We start from the raw sequence: 18,820 nt of genomic DNA on the forward strand, positions 1-18,820 counted from the left end.
CTTTAGGGTTGGTCGTTGGAGGATCCCAGATCACTAGCTGGGTCGAGACCTGTCTCATCTTCAATGCGAAGCCTTGAAGGTGTTTCCTGGGTAGTGACATTGTTCTCGTAATCATCTCACATACGATGTACAAGCGATCCTTTTAAATGGATGAACTGGTCGTTGCCCATATCAAACGACTTGATTAGTACCTTAAATAAAAGGGGAATATAAACCCCACTCTCCCACATAGTGATCATGGGTGAAGTGCGTGTGTGTAGTGGATGTGTGCACCTCGCCACATAAATAAGTAAATGCAAGAAAGAGACGAAACGAGGGACACTAGTTTCCCCGGCACGCTGGTAGATGGCGCTGGTGGTGCACCACCTTCCTCCTCCTCCTCCTCCTCACTCCCTCCTTCCCTCCCTCGGTGAGCCATCGGCGGGAAAGTTGGACCAGTGCACGTGTAGCTTCCGTCACGTGCCCATACCTGCTCCTCTCCAACTGAGGCCACCTCTACTACCAGCGCGCGGACACAGGGAGGACCAGCAGCCCAGCCAGTGTACCTGGATCTGAAAGAAATACCTCAACCCTCTCTGGGACCGACCTAACGTGGACAGTGTGTTAGACCAGACAGAGGCGGTGGAGTTGTTACCGTCTAGTGTGATCGTTAAGGAGGACGCGCCTCGTCTCTGTAGTTAACAAGTGGTTTTAGGGGTAAATCCCTGCCCCTGGGCACGTAAGCTCGGGCTTGGCCTGGACTACCCGTCGTGCTTGTGCCGAGGAACCTGGTTGGGGAACCATGATAACTAGAGACGTGACGACGCTCGAAGTGACTGACGTGTGACGTGTAGTCGACTGACGAAGATATGTTCGAGGTCTCGAGGGGGACGCTGTGCCGCACAGCCTGGGGGCTGTTTCTCCTACTGTACCACACCGCTGCTCTGAGTGATAATGGTAAGTCTCCTTCAATGTTAGAGGTTCTGTTTTACCTCCTTTTCAATCTGGTGTTTGCTGGGGACTTGCCACAGTGACCGGCCATGTGTGTGATGTGGTGGCTGGCTGGCTGGTGGCGAGTGCGTGCTCCCGTCATTAGCATTTCGAGACTTTGCACGTCAATTTCGCGTCGTCCCCCACCTCCTGCCTGAAAATTACGATCCCTTGCCTTAAAACAAGATTTCCAGGTGTCACGATCCTCCTCACCTCTGCAAACCGACTTTATAGGATCTAAAATCACTGGCGTAGTGTTGTTGATTGAAGAGCTTCGCTTAGCTCAAAAATGAAGTAGATTAACGGGAATTCGAACAATTTGATCTTGCTCTCTGCTGCCATTTTCTTTATTTACATTCTCGATGGCTGGACGAGCCAGTCATTCGAACCTTGTCTCGAAATGAACGAACCGTTGCATAGGCCCTGATCCTGGTATCGGTAACAGTCTGAAATAGCATTCACCGACAGTGTCTCGTACTGTGATGCAACACGTGAAACAGTGAAGCAACAAGTGAACCAGCGAGGCAACAAGTAAACCAATGAAGTATGGAAGGCCATCTTTGAAGCAGAGTGCATTTGCTCAAAGCTCTACGAACCTCTCGGTGTTGGATGGTTCGAATCCTCTCTATTCCGTAACTATACAGATGATGAGTTAGTGGTTTGTTAGGAAAACCTGTCTTTCCATGGATCGCGAGGCTTCCATTTGTAAAGTTTAAGAATTACCAACAGAGAAGACGTCTAAACGAGAAAACGAGTCTATCTCTAATACATTAAGGAGTTCCAGAACTGTAATTGTCCTAATTGTACTTTGCTATGTAAGACTTTCTCCATTTTCATCTATCAATGTTTACATGTAGCCCTCCAGTACCCAGGAGAATTGGCTAACTTCATTCATTTAGCAATTATTTTGAGCTAGATTTCTCATGTCGCTGTAAGCTTGCAAGATACGTTTGTTTACGTGGATTTTCTGCTTTTATTCGTTAGCGGTGATTCGATCGTTAAGCGAAGGTTAGCGAGGGTGGTTGCTGCTGTTTGCTGTGGTGTCTGTTGATGTGGTATGTTGGACGAGGAAATGTTTAATCTTAGGCACGATCGCAAAGGGAATGATATGTTAGCATGGTTAGTTTCGCTTAGTTTGTGGTCATGGGATAAGTGTTTGTCAATCTCATCCTTTGAAGTGGTGGTTTGTTGATGTGGTTTGTAGTTGGATGGCCTGTGGTTATAATTTTCACCATATTTGTCGTAGCTAATCCACTTCCATTCCTCGTTAGAGATATTTCGTTGGAGATTATCACACGTGGTTTCAAAGTCTCAAGTCAGTGAGCTTCAACTATGTAGAAAATCACTCGTTTCACCGCAAAAAAGAGAGAAATATCACTGCGTTTTTTGTGTCTCTTTCACTGTTAGTATCGGCCTCTCTTAGTCTCTGTAGTTTGGGCACCGCAGCCTCACAAGGGGACTGCCTGATCGTGATGCGTCAGGAGAGATTCTAGGAAGTAGACAAAATGAGACACGGGGAGGCGAGGCCCTCCGCGCCATTGCTACGGCCGTGAAGCTAGGCTGCATGAAACCATGATGCGTGATGCAAGGCTAGGTTATGAAGCGTGAGGCAAGGAAGGATAGCTGAACTACGTAGCGTGAGGCAAGGAAGGATAGCTGAACTCCGTAGCGTGAGGCAAGGGAGGATAGCTGAACTACGTAGCGTGAGGCAAGGAAGGATAGCTGAACTACGTAGCGTGAGGCAAGGGAGGATAGCTGAACTACGTAGCGTGAGGCAAAGGGTGAGTTATGAAGCGTGAGGCAAGGAAGGATAGCTGAACTACGTAGCGTGAGGCAAAGGGTGAGTTATGAAGCGTGAGGCAAGGAAGGATAGCTGAACTACGTAGCGTGAGGCAAAGGGTGAGTTATGAAGCGTGAGGCAAGGAAGGATAGCTGAACTCCGTAGCGTGAGGCAAGGAAGGATAGCTGAACTCCGTAGCGTGAGGCAAGGAAGGATAGCTGAACTCCGTAGCGTGAGGCAAAGGGTGAGTTATGAAGCGTGAGGCAAGGAAGGATAGCTGAACTCCGTAGCGTGAGGCAAAGGGTGAGTTATGAAGCGTGAGGCAAGGAAGGATAGCTGAACTCTGTAGCGTGAGGCAAGGGAGGATAGCTGAACTACGTAGCGTGAGGCAAGGAAGGATAGCTGAACTCCGTAGCGTGAGGCAAGGAAGGATAGCTGAACTCCGTAGCGTGAGGCAAGGAAGGATAGCTGAACTACGTAGCGTGAGGCTAAGGCTAAGTGGGTTATCAAGCGTGAGATAAGGATAGCTGAACTAGGCAGCTTGAGGCAAGGCTAGCTTGGGTTTATCATGCGTGAGGCAAGGGTGTGGAAACAAGGGGAAGAACTCATTCAGTAGATCTTACCTCAAGTGGGAGGGAAGCTAAGGACGCATGGCAGATGAGCCGCTTCGAAATGAAGTTTAAGGTCACCAATGGCGGGGCCACAAACCTCTCTTCTGGGACCATAGCTCATTCTCCAGCCATGTGATATAACCAGCCAGATGGGGCGAGCTTGAATCTGTGTTTGCAGATGATGCCAACGTTGCGAAGGGTAGTAAAGAGCTGAGGAGGATGGCGTGAACTTACAAAGGGGACCTAGAGAGACTGCATGGAAATCGACCTGAGTGAATGGACAATAATGAGGATGGGACACAGTGTGTGTGTGTGTGTGTGGGAGGGATCTGGGATCGAACCTGTTGCCACAGTTCCACCTTAGGGGAAGCGTAAAGGTGAGAAACTGTCTGTTGACAAATATTAGAATGGGATTCGAAGACGTGCGTAAGGAAGTATTCAGAGAGCTGCTCACTTCATAGAACAATGCTTCTTCTCACGTTTGGTCACCACGCATAAAGAAACGCAAAGAACTCATAGAGAAAGTCCAGAGGAGGGCAACAAAGATGATACGACACATTAGGATAGCTGAGTTATAAGTGAAAAGCCAGACGCTGTCCACTTCACCACCATGGAGTGCAATGATTCTTGACAGAGAACAGTACTTCGTACGATGCAAGAATAGAACACATAACAAGACACATAACATGACATTTAACCCCTAATTAATGTCGACGTTATTTTCCTCACTCTCTTTCTCTCTCTTCTGTCACTCAAGACAGCCTTGAGTGAAACATTCTTCCCATTTCATGTCGGTCAGTCTAAAGATAAATTGTCAGCAAATATTTGAAGAAGTGCTTTGTAGTAGAAGGGGTAATGGATAAAAGGCATAAATTGAGTTATGAGGCAGTCAATGTGGACTGCAAACAAGAGCTTAAAACGTAGTATGACAATAGGGAAAAAGGTGGGGTCCATGAGTGTACACCTCCCTCCCCGTATAGCACAAACAGATTCAAATGGAAATCTCACACGTGCACATACATATATATTCAAACGTATACATAAAACACATATAGGAATACACACACACACACACACACACACACACACACACACACACATACATACATACATACATGCACATAAATATACACACTATCACCCATGCACGCTCACGCACAGACACACACGTACGCACACGTGCACATATAGAAACACACACACACACACACACACACCATACACTCAAACAAGCAAAACAAAACACAAATAGATAAACATACACAAACACACAAAAGCGTAAGCATACACCTCTCGTACTTCCCTTCACACACACACACACACACACACACACACACACACACACACACACACACACACACACACACACAATACCAAGCTATGAAATAGATATCATGGGTCCCAGTCCCTTACCACACCTCTTGTGTTTGTCCAGCACACATTAGAGCAACAGGTACGCCCTCTCTCCCCATGTGTACACACCATTACACGAAAGCGGCCCCTGTACTGGTATGTGTTAACGAGGTAACAGCGGAGGACGTAATTAAGGCTCTCGTGTCACCAAGTGTCGTATTGGATTGATATTTTCCCATTGATCATGGTGATAGTAAGAAGTACTTGTGACTAGTGATAGTAGAATTAGTGTTAAGAAGACAAGATCTGTATGAGTAGTAGTAGTAGTAGTTGTAGTAGTAGTAGAAGTAGTAATAGTAATAGTAGAAGTAGTAGTAATAGTAGTTGCAGTAGTAGTTGTGGTAGTAGTAGTAGTAATAGTAGTAGTATAGCAGTAGTAATAATGATAATAGTAGTAGTAGTGGTAGTAGTAATAATAATAGTAGTAGCAGTAGTAATGGTAGTAGTAGTAATAGTAGTAGTAGCAGTAGAGGTAGTAGTAGTAGTAGTAGTAGCAGTAGTAGTGGTAGTAATAGTAGTAGTAGCATTAGTAGTAGTAGTAGTAGTATTCTGTGACGTCGACCACACTGCATTAAGTGTACTACAGTACATTTCACAAGGATGAAATCACAGTACAGTGATGATCTTATGTAGTGATCGCCACAGTCATAATGATCAACAAAATTCGTAGAAAATGACGTGATGCGTTTAAATTCCATTTTTTGTTCCACTGCATAACATAACGGGGATCCTCGTTTGGTATGGGAATGGAGGATAAACGAGTCGTACAAAACTCGTTTACCCTCCATGGAAGCTGCTTTATATGGAAGATATGTGTCAGAGGTGGAGGGAACGAGGAGAAGTGGGAGACCAAATTGGAGGTGGAAAGATAAGAGTGAAAAAGATTTTGAGCGATCGGGGCCTGAACATGCAGGAGAGTGAAAGGCGCGCAAGGAATAGAGTGAATTGGAACGACGTGGTATATCGGGGTCGACGTGCTGTCAATAAATTGAACCAGAGCATGTGAGCGTCTGGGATGTCGGATATATTTGTTCAGTTGTATTTGTCCAACACATGTGAAATCTCTCGGGTAAACCATGGAAAGTTTTGCGGGGGCCTGGATGTAGAAAGGGAGCTGTGGTTTCGGTGCATTAAACATGACAGATAGAGACTGAGTGTGTACGATTGTGGCCTCTTTTTTGTCTGTTCTCCTGGCGCTACCTCGCTGAAGCAGGGGGTAGCGATGCTGTTTCTTGTGGGGCGGGGTAGCGACAGGATGGATGAAGGCAAGCAAGTATGAAAATGAACATGTGTATATATGTATATGTCGATAGGTATATGTATAAGTATGTATATGTGCGTGTATGGGTATATATATATATATATATATATATATATATATATATATATATATATATATATATATATATATTTCTTTTTTATTTCATTTACTTATTTATTATACTTTGTCGCTGTCTCCCGCGTTAGCGAGTTAGCGCAAGGAAACAGACGAAAGAATGGCCCAACCCACCCGCATACACATGTAAAACATACACGTCCACACACGCACATATACATACCTATACATTTCAACGTATACCTATATATATACATACACAGACATATACATATATACACATGCACTTAATTCATACTTGCTGCCTTTATTCATTCCCGTCGCCACCCCACCTCACATGAAAATGACAACCCCTTTCCCCCGCATGCGCGCGAGGTAGCGCTTGGAAAAGACAACAAAGGCCACAATCGTTCACACTCAGTCTCTAGCTGTCATGTATAATGCACCGAAACCACAGCTCCCTTTCCACATCCAGGCACCACAAAACTTTCCATGGTTTACCCCTAGACGCTTCACATGTGTTGGACAAATACAACTGAACAAATATATCGCCATGCAAAAAAAGAAAAAAAAAATATTTTTACTCGGAGCGTTTTTACAAAAAAAACAAAGAAAAATAAGAGAGAGCGACCCAAAGTATTGCTAGCAATATTTATTTTATCGATATTCAATATTTGTTGATCGGTCTCCATACTTAACCATACTTAAGGGCTCCCCCAACTTTCACTCTTACGTATTTACCAGCTTGAGTGTAAGCTGAGTGGTAGATTGAGTGTGAGTTTGAGTCATAGCTTGAGCGGTAACCTGAGTGGTAGATTGAGTGTGAGTTTGAGCAATAGCTTGAGTGTAAGCTGAGTGGTAGACTGAGTGTGAGTTTGAGCAATAGCTTGAGCGGTAACCTGAGTGGTAGATTGAGTGTGAGTTTGAGCAATAGCTTGAGTGTAAGCTGAGTGGTAGACTGAGTGTGAGTTTGAGTCATAGCTTGAGCGGTAACCTGAGTGGTAGATTGAGTGTGAGTTTGAGCAATAGCTTGAGTGTAAGCTGAGTGGTAGATTGAGCGTGAGTTTGAGTCATAGCTTGAGCGGTAACCTGAGTGGTAGATTGAGTGTGAGTTTGAGCAATAGCTTGAGTGTAAGCTGAGTGGTAGATTGAGCGTGAGTTTGAGTCATAGCTTGAGCGGTAACCTGAGTGGTAGACTGAGTGTGAGTTTGAGCGATAGCTTGAGCGGTAACCTGAGTGGTAGATTGAGTGTGAGTTTGAGCGATAGCTTGAGCGGTAACCTGAGTGGTAGACTGAGTGTGAGTTTGAGCAATAGCTTGAGAGGTAACCTGAGTGTTAGTTTGAGTAATAGCTTGAGCGGTAACCTGAGTAGTAGATTGAGTGTGAGTAATAGCTGGAGTGGTAGCCTGAGTGGTTGTCTGAGTGGTAGATTGAGCGTCAGCTTGAGTTATAGCTAGAGTGAGAGCTTGAGTGACAGCTTGAGTAACAGCTTGAGTGACAACACCAGAGTGACTCACTAGAGACTCTCGTATACTGACTCATAACTCATGTCTTGCTCATGGCTCATTTCTCATTCATACATCTCATCTCTGACTCATTACTGACTCATCTCACACTCATAACCACTGACTTATCTATGACTCATGGCACACCAATGAGGTCTGACTCATGACTTACCACAGACTTATGACATCACTGACTCATTTCTGACTCTTGATTCACCACTGACTCGCTTGTTGCTCATGAATCGCCTTTAAGTCATATGACTCGCCAGTTTACAACTGGGCTATCGATGACTCATAAGTCAACATTGATGTATGGCTCAATACTTTCTCATTTTTGACTCATTATTCACCAGTGACTCATAATAGAAATGACTCATCTGTGGCTCATATATCACCACTTTCTTATGACTCACCACTAACTCATCTGAGACATGACTCACCACTAACTCATCTCTGGCTTATGACTTATGATTCACCACTAGCTCATTTCTGAGTCATGATTTACCACTGACTCATCTCTGGCTTATGACTCATGACTCACCACTGACTCATCTCTGAGTCATGACTCACCACTGACTCCTCTCTGGCTTATAACTCATGACTCACCACTTACTCATCTCTGAGTCATGACTCACTAACTGACTCCTCTCTGGCTTATGACTAATGGCTCACCACTGACTCTTCTTTGAGTCATGACTCGCCATTGACTCATATTTGAGTCATGACTCACCACTGACTCATCGCTGACTCATGACTCACCACTGACTTTCTGACTGTTGACTTTACCACTTAGATCTTGACTCATCAGGACTGAGTGACTCACGTCTGACTCACTAGTGAATCGTCATTCATTTGTTGACTCATCAGTGACTCCTAATTCATCATTTACGTAAACTTGATTCACTATTTACTCCTTACTCACTCACTCACTCACTGCCAGACTACTTAACGACTCATCAGTAGCTCGGTTCCGTCTCTGGACTCATCTCTTACTCATACCATCCCTATGGCTCATCGCTTCCACACCTCTATCCTTTTTCTTTATCACACCTCATCCCATCCTCATTGCTTATCACTCACACTCTCCAGACTCGTCACTTCCTCACCCCCAAGTCTCCGAACTCATCACTGACTCATCACAAGAGGACTAAGACCATCGACCGGTGGGTAAAAAAAAAAAAAGTCTTTCCATTTATGGCTTGTACCATTTCTGTAACGAGCAATAATTGCCGCACTCCATCTTAGGCAAGGCTTTCCGCACCTCGTCTGTTTTCACCACCACCGCTTTCCATGAAATAAGTCAATTCCTGCCCTTCCCATCAATCCATGGGTTTCACCACCTCCCCCTTTCCCCATCCATCAACCCAACTCTCAACCCCTTGCTATATACTCATGAATAATATGATGAATAACACTATAGATACTGTGAATAATCAATCCCAAATATACTATTCAGAGAAACGATGAAGCCAACGGGAATTTGCGGAGACTCGTTTTCATCCTTATTCAGCGTTGCTACAGCTGGTAAATCTACATAAAGTGGAAGTTAAACATTATATTCCAAACTCTACAATACACCCACTGCACTATGCATAAACTACACTCCATTCCTTAGACTAGATTACGCCTGTGCTTCATCTACTACACCAAACTACAACTGGAATACACCTACTACACTCGACTACACTTACACTACACCCACGACACAACTACAATACAACCATTCCAGTATAGCAAAGCTTTGGTACACCCACTACACAAGGCTACAGCCGCTCTACACCCACTACACAAGACTACAGCTGCTCTACACCCAATACACAAGGCTACAGCTGCTCTACACCCAATGCACAAGACTACAGCTGCTCTACACCCACTACACAAGACTACAGCTGCTCTACACCCATTACACAAGATTACATCTGCTCTACACCCACTACACAAGACTACTATTGCACTTCACTCACTACACTACACTACAGCTAAACTACGCTCAATACACTATGCAGCAGCTACAGTACACCCATAACACTACTCTACAGCTGCACTACACCCGATACAGCAGATAATGGAAGCAATACACCCTATCTCCCTCCACCATCCACATCACCAGATCCCTGATCTCTCACAATCATACCAATTCATCCACCTCCCTTAACCAATCCTTCCATGATTTGGTTCCCTAATCACTACACTCCAATGATTCATATTCCATCTCGTATCCTCTCACCATCGCTCGTTGAAGGATATAACTCTCTCTTCCCTTAAATCCAGACCAATCCAGATAATTCTCTTCCCTTCCATTTCTCCTCCCTTACCAATTCGAATTGCCAGGGAGGGAGGGAGGTGAGGAGAGTTCTAATTCCTTAATCGCTCCCTCCCAAGTATACCACCCTAGTTTAATCACCCTAGTAGGTCTCCCTTGTACACGAACGAAGACATAGTGGAGGGTAACACTTGTCCTAAGAGGCTCTGTCACATATAAACAGCAGTACATCTTCAAAACGTATGTACACTCAGGAAAAAAAGTATCTTGTCACCTTTTGTTTGAAACAATATGACACCACGGACAAAGGACTTTGAAAAATGCCTATTGGTCTGGCCTCACATTGCTTGCCTTCCTTTTAAGTTATTGTGGTATATCGAATGCTAGCGACATTTCCTGTCATATGCTCATATGCCGTAATAAATGTTATATTGATTTCGTAATTCGATGGCAATAACGATAAAGTGGGGCTGAGGTAATTATTAGGAAGTTTATTTCACATTCACGTTGACCTGCCCGACCGAGACAACATGAGTCGAATTGATTGATCACGTCGAAATTCATCGGACCCATCTGGGAAGATTGATTCTTTTTTTCAACAGTGTTTATGTGTGTAGATTACACGTGTATGTAAGTGTCAGGGTTTGTATGTTTGTAGGACTTTTAGTGATATGTGTGAGTTCGGGGTGTGATCGACTGTTCCCTTCTCTTATTCTGCTTTGGTTTTGTGTGTGTCTGTGTGTGTAATGCATGGGCTAGCATTACAGTGTTGGTGTCACCTTGCCCTACCAACCAGCACCTGTTGGTGTAGCCTTGCCCTACCAACCAGCACCTGTTGGTGTAGCCTTGCCCTTACCAACCAGCACCTGTTGGTGTAGCCTTGCCCTACCAACCAGCACCTGTTGGTGTAGCCTTGCCCTACCAACCAGCACCTGTTGGTGTAGCCTTGCCTTACCAACCAGCACCTGTTGGTATAGCCTTACCCTACCAACCAGCACCTGTTGGTAAAGCCTTACCCTACTAACCAGTTGGTATAGCCTTACCCTACCAAGCAACGTCGCTGGTGATATAGTGACTGCTTCGTACACACATGGGAAGGCCCCGTGCGAGGAGAGCACACTTCAAGCAAACATTGATTGACCTAACCCACGGTGAAGGTTGAAGGCGCTCACATGCCACGTCCCATTAATTACAAACACTTAAACACTTCAGAAACTTCGAGTGTCTTCGAAAAACAATAAAAAAAGTTGTTTTCTTAATCTATTTTTTTTAGTTCAGGAGCTGATGGCCTGGATGCATGAGAGGTTTCTGTCAATAGAATTGGAGACGAAACTTGTAAAAAGTAATGGATCACGAAAGACATTTTGACACACTGTGTCCATTTTCCTATGATCATGTGAGTTTTGGTTGCTCGCTCGCTCGTTGTGTCTTCCTCCTCCTTTCCCACACTCACTCTCCCCACTCTCCCCCCTTTTTCCTCTCGCCCTTCCATCATCATTCAGGGTCTTTGTGAAGCCCGTTACAGCTTAATATCATCCGCACACAGACGAGGCGAAGACCACGAAAACCTCAGATGGGAGGGAGGGTAGGTACCTTAGTCGAGGGAACCACACCATCATTCACCAGGTCTCAAGACTGACCCTGTTGTAACCCAGGTCCCTCAGTCTACTACCCTTAGGGGCCTCCCTATAACCGTCCCTCAGGGTAGATAGGGCACTGTAACTCCGGTCCTCCTGCGTAGCCCTACCGTAGAAGGTACTCATGCCTGCGGTACAGGAATAGGGAGGGATCTCCTGCTGTAATGAAAGGGTAGTTTGATAAGCAGGGAGGAAGGAAGCAAGTAGAGTGAGAGGAGTGAGCGAGTGAGTAACAGAGCTGGGAGAGTGAGTGAGAGAGAGAGATGGGAGAACGAGTGAGTGGGGAGGGTTAGGAGAGAGGGTGAGTGAGAAGGCTGGGGGAGAATGTGAGTGAGAACGCTGTGGAGAGTGTGTGAGTGAGAGGGCTGAGGAGAGAGTGTGAATGAGAGGGCAAGAAGATTGTGAGTGAGAAGGCTGGGGAGAGTGTGTGAGTGAGAGGGCTGTTAAAGGAGTGTGAGTGAGAAAACTGGGGAGAGAGTATGAGTGAGAGGACTGGGAAAGTAAGTGAGCTGTTTTTTTTATACCGCATTTCCAACAGCTGCCCACTGCCCTCCGGCACACGACCCGCACTTGATCATGGAAGGTGCGACCTGTGTTTTAAACAGAAAACCAGAGACAAAAACTTGGAGGTTGTTGTTCAGCCATTTCGTGGAGACACACCACTCAGAAGGCACGACAATTTACCCAATCAAGCACGAAGGCGCGCCTGTACTAGACGAAGCTGATGGCCAAGAAGGCGCTAGTGGGGTTGAGCGCCCGCTAAAACATCACCCAGAAAAAGTAGCATCTAAAATTTTTTGGTGCATTACTAGACTGAACTGTGCTTTCAAAATGCTATCATCCATCAAAGAATTGGTAATGGAGGTCTCAGACATCAAGATGGACTAAATGGGGAGGGTACGTCTCCTTGTTATTTCTTGATAGGAGACCCAATTTTCCTCTCCAAGGAGACTGTTCGTATTTTGTTTATAAACTCGGCGATTGCTATGGGCTCCTCGCTCGTGGATGGACGGGCCTCTGTTGTCACTGCTTACACCGTTGCCACTCTGATGCGAACTCCTTCTGTGTAAAACTATGAGTAGATTTACGACCTTTTTCTATACATTTTGGTATACTTCAGCCTTAGATACAAGGAGGTTCATCTTAGAAGCATCTGTGATCTAATCTGTATTGCATTTATGAAGGATTTATGTCGATTTAAGACATCGCGTGTATGAAATGAGTTTACAGGTATACCACAGACGTAAGACTACGTGGTGCTTGGAGGTTATATCAGTAGTATACTCCTGGAAGGTAGGGTATACCAGTTGGTAATATTGTCATCAGGCCACCTGTGGTGTGGAGGACATAACACGGTGATGTGGTGATGTGTGGAGGGTGGCGGTGTGTCCGAAGTGTGGAGAAGAGCGTGTTGTGTTGTGTGAAACGGAGCGTGGTACATCACGTTCGAGACTAAAAGGTGAGGGAGCGGGTGGCTGGAAATCCTCCCCTCTCGTTTTTCTTTTCTTTTTTTTAGATTTTCCCTAGGAAGGAGCACAGAAGGGGCCAGGTGAGGATATTCCCCCAAAGGCCCAATCCTCTTTTCTTAACGCTACCTCGCTAACGCGGGAAATGGCGAATAGTATGAAAGAAAACAAAGATATATATATATATATATATATATATATATATATATATATATATATATATATATATATATATATATATATATATATATATATATATATATAATATATATATATATATGTATATATATATATATATATATATATATATATATATATATATATATATATATATATATATATATATATATATATATATTTATTTATTTATCAGTAAAGTGACGTATTGGACCAGAATCAAATTCAGTTTGGGAACCTTATTGACTGGAGCAAAACTCAGAAAATTGTATCTTGTCATTCAGCTATAGATGGAAGTATCCATTATTGAACACGGCTTTCATGATAATCTGAACATCTGAATCTCGGCATTAGTTTAGGCACATGAGATTCAGATCCTTTTCATAAGGAAAAGAATTGTCAACATGCACAAGATTATGAGCTAATCCATGACATCTGTGGTCACCTGGCACTTGCTTTTAATGCACCAACCACAGAGGTCGGTGTATCTCTTCTCATCACTTGACCTTACCCACTGACCCTATATATATATATATATATATATATATATATATATATATATATTCTCCCTGGGGATAGGGGAGAAAGAATACTTCCCACGTATTCCCTGCGTGTCGTAGAAGGCGACTAAAAGGGGAGGGAGCGGGAGGCTCCCCTCTCGCTTTTTTTTTTTTTTTTAATTTTCCAAAAGAGGGAACAGAGAAGGGGCCAGGTGAGGATATTCCCTCAAAGGTCCAATCCTCTGTTCTTAACGCTACCTTGCTAACGCGGGAAATGGCGAATAGTATGAAAGAAAAAAGAAAGAATATATATATATATATATATATATATATATATATATATATATATATATATATATATATATATATATATATTCCCTCACGTGACTTCATCATCACTTCACTATCGTATAGCCTTTTCTATGCATGTCATGTTATTCTCATTTTCTATGCATGTCATGTTATTCTCATTGTCTTCTTTACAGTAGAGTGAATCAGAACGATTATCATGGAAGTGATATGCAAACACGATGACTCTCTACCTCGGCCCAGTAATGTATGCAGAGAGATATAGCTAAGACATCGGGCCTGAAACCTTTTTACATAAGTTCATAATTAAGTAAGATTCCCAATAGGCCAACAGTTCTAACCAGCGAAGTTACTTGGAAAAGTGTGTGTTTGTGTGTGTTTGTGCGAGTGTGTGTGTGTGTGCGAGTGTGTGTGGGTGTGTGTGTGTTTGTTTGTGTGTGTGTGTGTATGAGTGTCTGTGTGCGTATGTATGTGTATGTATGTGTGTGTGTGTATGTGTATGTATGTGTGTGTGTGTGTGTATGTGTATGTATATGTATGGGTGTTTATGTATGTGTGTGTGTGTGTGTGTGTGTGTGTGTGTGTATGTGTGCGCGTGTGGTGACTCATGGACGCTGACTATAACCACGGGATACGAACGAGGATGACATTGAATCGTTAATACGATAGAGGTATAATTGATAAGTTGGTGCCATCATGGATCTGGGACAGAGGGCAAAGTTGGCACAACGTAAATAGCTTTTACACAAGTTTATAAGTGAATCAGGTTTCCGATATGTCAACAGATATACATGTTTACCAAATGGCGTCCTAGCTTCGTCTCTTCGATGTATATCTACTGACTGTTATGTTTCTCTCTTGTGTCTCCCCTGATGATGTGATTATTACACGAAAGTGCACTTGGGAACTTTTCGTGTTTCATTTTCCCCGTGGACTCGTAGGAATATATATATATGTAAAGAAGGCACTTGTGTGTGTGTGTGTGTGTGTGTGTGTGTGATTACTATTTGTGTGTTACTGGGAGGAAAGTTTTACACTCGTATTGCCCAGTCTTTTAACCATGTACATGCATGTCTCTAATGTGTATATGTATGTCTTTGCTCTGTGTCTTACACACACACACACACACACACACACACACACACACACACAGGCATACACACCCACACACACCCACACACACACACACACACACACACACAAACACACACACACACACACACACACATACACTTCAGCCTAAGTCTGGTGCCCATTTAGCGACAAGGCCCGAGAGGAGGATGAATACCTGGGTTGGATGTGGCCCTTACTGCCGCTCCCAGGATGCGAACCTAGGCAAGGCCCGTGCTTAAATCATGATCAACAACGTTAACCTCTACACCACGGGATCCCTCGTGTGTGTGTGTGTGTTTATACTTGGGCGTCTGTCAGTTTGTAAGTTGGGACGTCCTAATGAGGAAATGATCTAATATTTCGTGGATAAATCTACATAGATACAGTTCTAAAATTCACCAAACGTGATATCGGACGTGGGGCCAAAGTCTCCCACCCGTGTGCCATCATGTGTGAGGCTCTTGCTCCTGGATGCTTCCTATGAAGTTCATTTCTCTCATCTTCGTTTTCTTTGTAAGGTCTGAGAGCCTCTTCGTTTTCTTTGTAAGGTCTGAGAGCCTCTTCGTTTTCTTTGTAAGGTCAGAGTCCCTCTGAGAAGGCTACGGATATGAGATGAAAGCTTTCTGATTTCACATTTCTCTTGCTAGTGTGATGTTCATTATAGCGAAAGATCAGTATGAAAATTGTATTCCTATGTCTTATAACGAATTCGGCTGAGGATGTGAAATGCATGATGGTATTTCGTAGACATTGCGTTGTACGTGTTGACTAGTTTTCATCTGGTGTTCATATGGTTTTCAGATGTCTGTTTCTATATTCTCTGAGGGACTAATCTAAAGTGTCTTCGTTAAGGTTGGTTCATGTGGCAGGCACGCCTTCAGGGCACAATTTACGCGCAAATCCTTCATACACAATGTTATATATATATATATATATATATATATATATATATATATATATATATATATATGTATATTCCTGTGAGTCCACGGGGAAAATGAAACACGATAAGTTCCTTAGTGCACTTTCGTGTAATGATCACATCATCAGAGGAGATACAAGAGAGAAATATAACAGTCAGTTGATATACATTGAAGAGACGTAGCTAGGACACCATTTGGTAAACAAGTATATATATATATATATATATATATATATACTATCGTAGTTCTTTTTGAAAATCAATAGCATTTAGATATATGTCAATGCAGCTATGAATCTATGACTATGTACAAGTCCTGGGCCCCCACTAGGCGCCTCACAACCTGTGTGGTGTGTCCTGGACCCACACTAGGCACGCCTCACCCTGTGTGATGTGTCCTGGACGCACACTAAGCACGCCTCACCCTGTGTGGTGTGTTCTGGACCCACACTAGGCGCGCCTTAACCTTGTGTGATGTGTCCTGGACGCACACTAGGCACGCCTCAACCTGTGTGGTGTGTCCTGGACCCACACTAGGCACACCTCAACCTGTGTGGTGTGTCCTGGACCCATAATAGCTCAAGAAAAAAAGTACAAAAATACAAGACAGGGTTGCCAAGGTTAGCACGCCAGAGTTCGCTAGCTGACGCCATAAATCTGCTCGTTTTACACATTAAGCGATGAAGGCAATCAAGGAAGGCAGACCGCGATGGGGATCATGCATGGAGACGCGCAAACATACGAAGAACTCTGCGGTTACTACAGAGTACATGGGAGGTGGTGGGAGTACCTGAAAGTGGTGGGAGTACATGGGAGTAAGGGGGACTACGTGGATCTACTCAGATGGATGAGTAAGTGGGAGTACATGACTGTAACTGGGAGTACATGGGAGTAAGTGGGAGGACTTCGATGTAAGTGGGAGTACATGGACGTAACTGGGTGTACATGGGAGTAAGTGGGAGTACATGGACGTAACTGGGAGTACATGGGAGTGAGTGAGTGTACAAGGACGTAATTGGGAGTACGTGGGAGTAAGTGGGAGAATATGGACGTAACTGGGAGTGCATTGACGTCATACGGGGTGCCTGGGAGTAAGTAGATGTACATGGTTGTAGTGGGATTCCACTAGACAAAAAGTGGCAGGGAGGTACGTGGGCGTGAGTGTACATGGGAGTAAGTGGGAATACATGACTGTAAGTGGCCCACAGCTATACTTAGCTGGAGCCAGTAACCGCACGGAACACTAGTGGAAGGTGATGTAGTTGATCGCTCCTTACCACGTACACTGCAGGTGGGAGTATCGCTCCTTACCACGTACACTGCAGGGTGGGAGTATCGCTCCTTACCACGTACACTGCAGGTGGGAGTATCGCTCCTTACCACGTACACTGCAGGTGGGAGTATCGCTCCTTACCACGTACACTGCAGGTGGGAGTATATCTTGGTATGATGGCTAGCTGGAAGGGCTGTTCACAGTGGCTAGGATTAAGGTATATGTCTGTGTATGATATGAATGTTTGACCTCTATATATATACGTGTGTGTGTGTGTGTGTGTGTGTGTGTGTGTGTGTGTAGGCTCATATGATGTGTATGTGTATCAGTGATTAATTACTTACATGTATAGTACGTTGAGACAGATCTTTTGATCTGTCTCTATACTGTTCTACAATGTACTGAATTTTTGTATATTCTCTCCATACACTCACATATTTCATGCCTTTGTTCATCTAGTTCATCCATAACTCACACACGAGAACAAGTTATGGCATTTGGTTCTTTTAACAGAACATTTCACTAGGAACATCACCAAAAAAATGACTCGAATCTTAAAGGATATCATTAGGTCACCCCTTACTCTTCTCTCTTTCATTGCACTACGTGTTACATTGTATTACGTAAGACGCGCATCTCTGAGCAACAGGAGATCAGGATTGTGAGGGCGCGTCATGAGTCAGTCTATCTCTCATAACTCACTCACTCACTCGCTGCATCTACCTCCCCTACCAGGTCCTCACGCTACACGTCATGAGTCAGTCTCTCATAACTCACTCACTCACTGCATCTACCTCCCCTACCAGGTCCTCACGCTACAATTCATGAGTCAGTCTCTCATAACTCACTCACTCACTCACTGCATCTACCTCCCCTACCAGGTCTTCACGCTACAATTCATGAGTCAGTCTCTCATAACTCACTCACTACATCTACCTCCCCTACCAGGTCCTCATGCTGCCTCATTAACCTTTATTGCCCTTCTTAGCCCTTATGAGATATACAGTATCTACCAGCATAATGTAACCCCATCACTGGACGAGGGTTCGGGTCATGTAATCCTCCACGAAAATTCCCCCTCCCTCTTGAATAGTCTAACCAACGCTGTTATCGTACACTGATTTATTCTAAAAACGCTGTTATCATACACTGATTTATTCTAAAAAATAAAAAACGCTGTTATCGTACACTGATTTATTCATATTTATACTCGATTTCTTTCTCGTTTTCATGACGTTACTGAAATAAATATTACAATCGCCAGTTGGCTGCTCTGTTTACTTCTAGTTGCGCGCCTTGGTGGTCGTGGGTAAAATCCATTTTCTCCCAAGCAAACCTCGCCTGTGTGTGTGCGCGACCCCGGGTTGATTGCGTATGTAAAACGAAGGTTTTCCAATTACAAGTGATCGAATAGTCATGTCTCTATTGTGGCCCTCGTCTCCAAGTTCCACTTAAATGATGATTGGCCGAATGCTGTTGTTGGAAGGGCATTGTCTGTTATATGGAAATGGAAATTTATTGATTGCACTATATATATATATATATA

General features: G+C 44.0%; 1 protein-coding gene across 5 annotated transcripts in view; it reads left to right on the forward strand.

Moving 5' to 3' along the window:
* Window positions 1-430: 430 nt before the first annotated feature.
* The window catches only part of LOC139747164 (uncharacterized), a 92,363-nt gene continuing 73,973 nt past the window's right edge, over window positions 431-18,820 (forward strand). For all 5 annotated transcript variants that reach the window (XM_071659118.1, XM_071659120.1, XM_071659117.1 and 2 more), the window contains exon 1: window positions 431-936. In XM_071659118.1, coding sequence (XP_071515219.1) covers window positions 849-936 — 88 coding nt within the window. In that variant the 5' untranslated portion in view covers window positions 431-848. The remainder of the gene's footprint in view (window positions 937-18,820) is intronic.

Source organism: Panulirus ornatus, chromosome 67 (genome assembly GCF_036320965.1).
Source record: "Panulirus ornatus isolate Po-2019 chromosome 67, ASM3632096v1, whole genome shotgun sequence".
Classification (NCBI taxonomy): domain Eukaryota; kingdom Metazoa; phylum Arthropoda; class Malacostraca; order Decapoda; family Palinuridae; genus Panulirus; species Panulirus ornatus.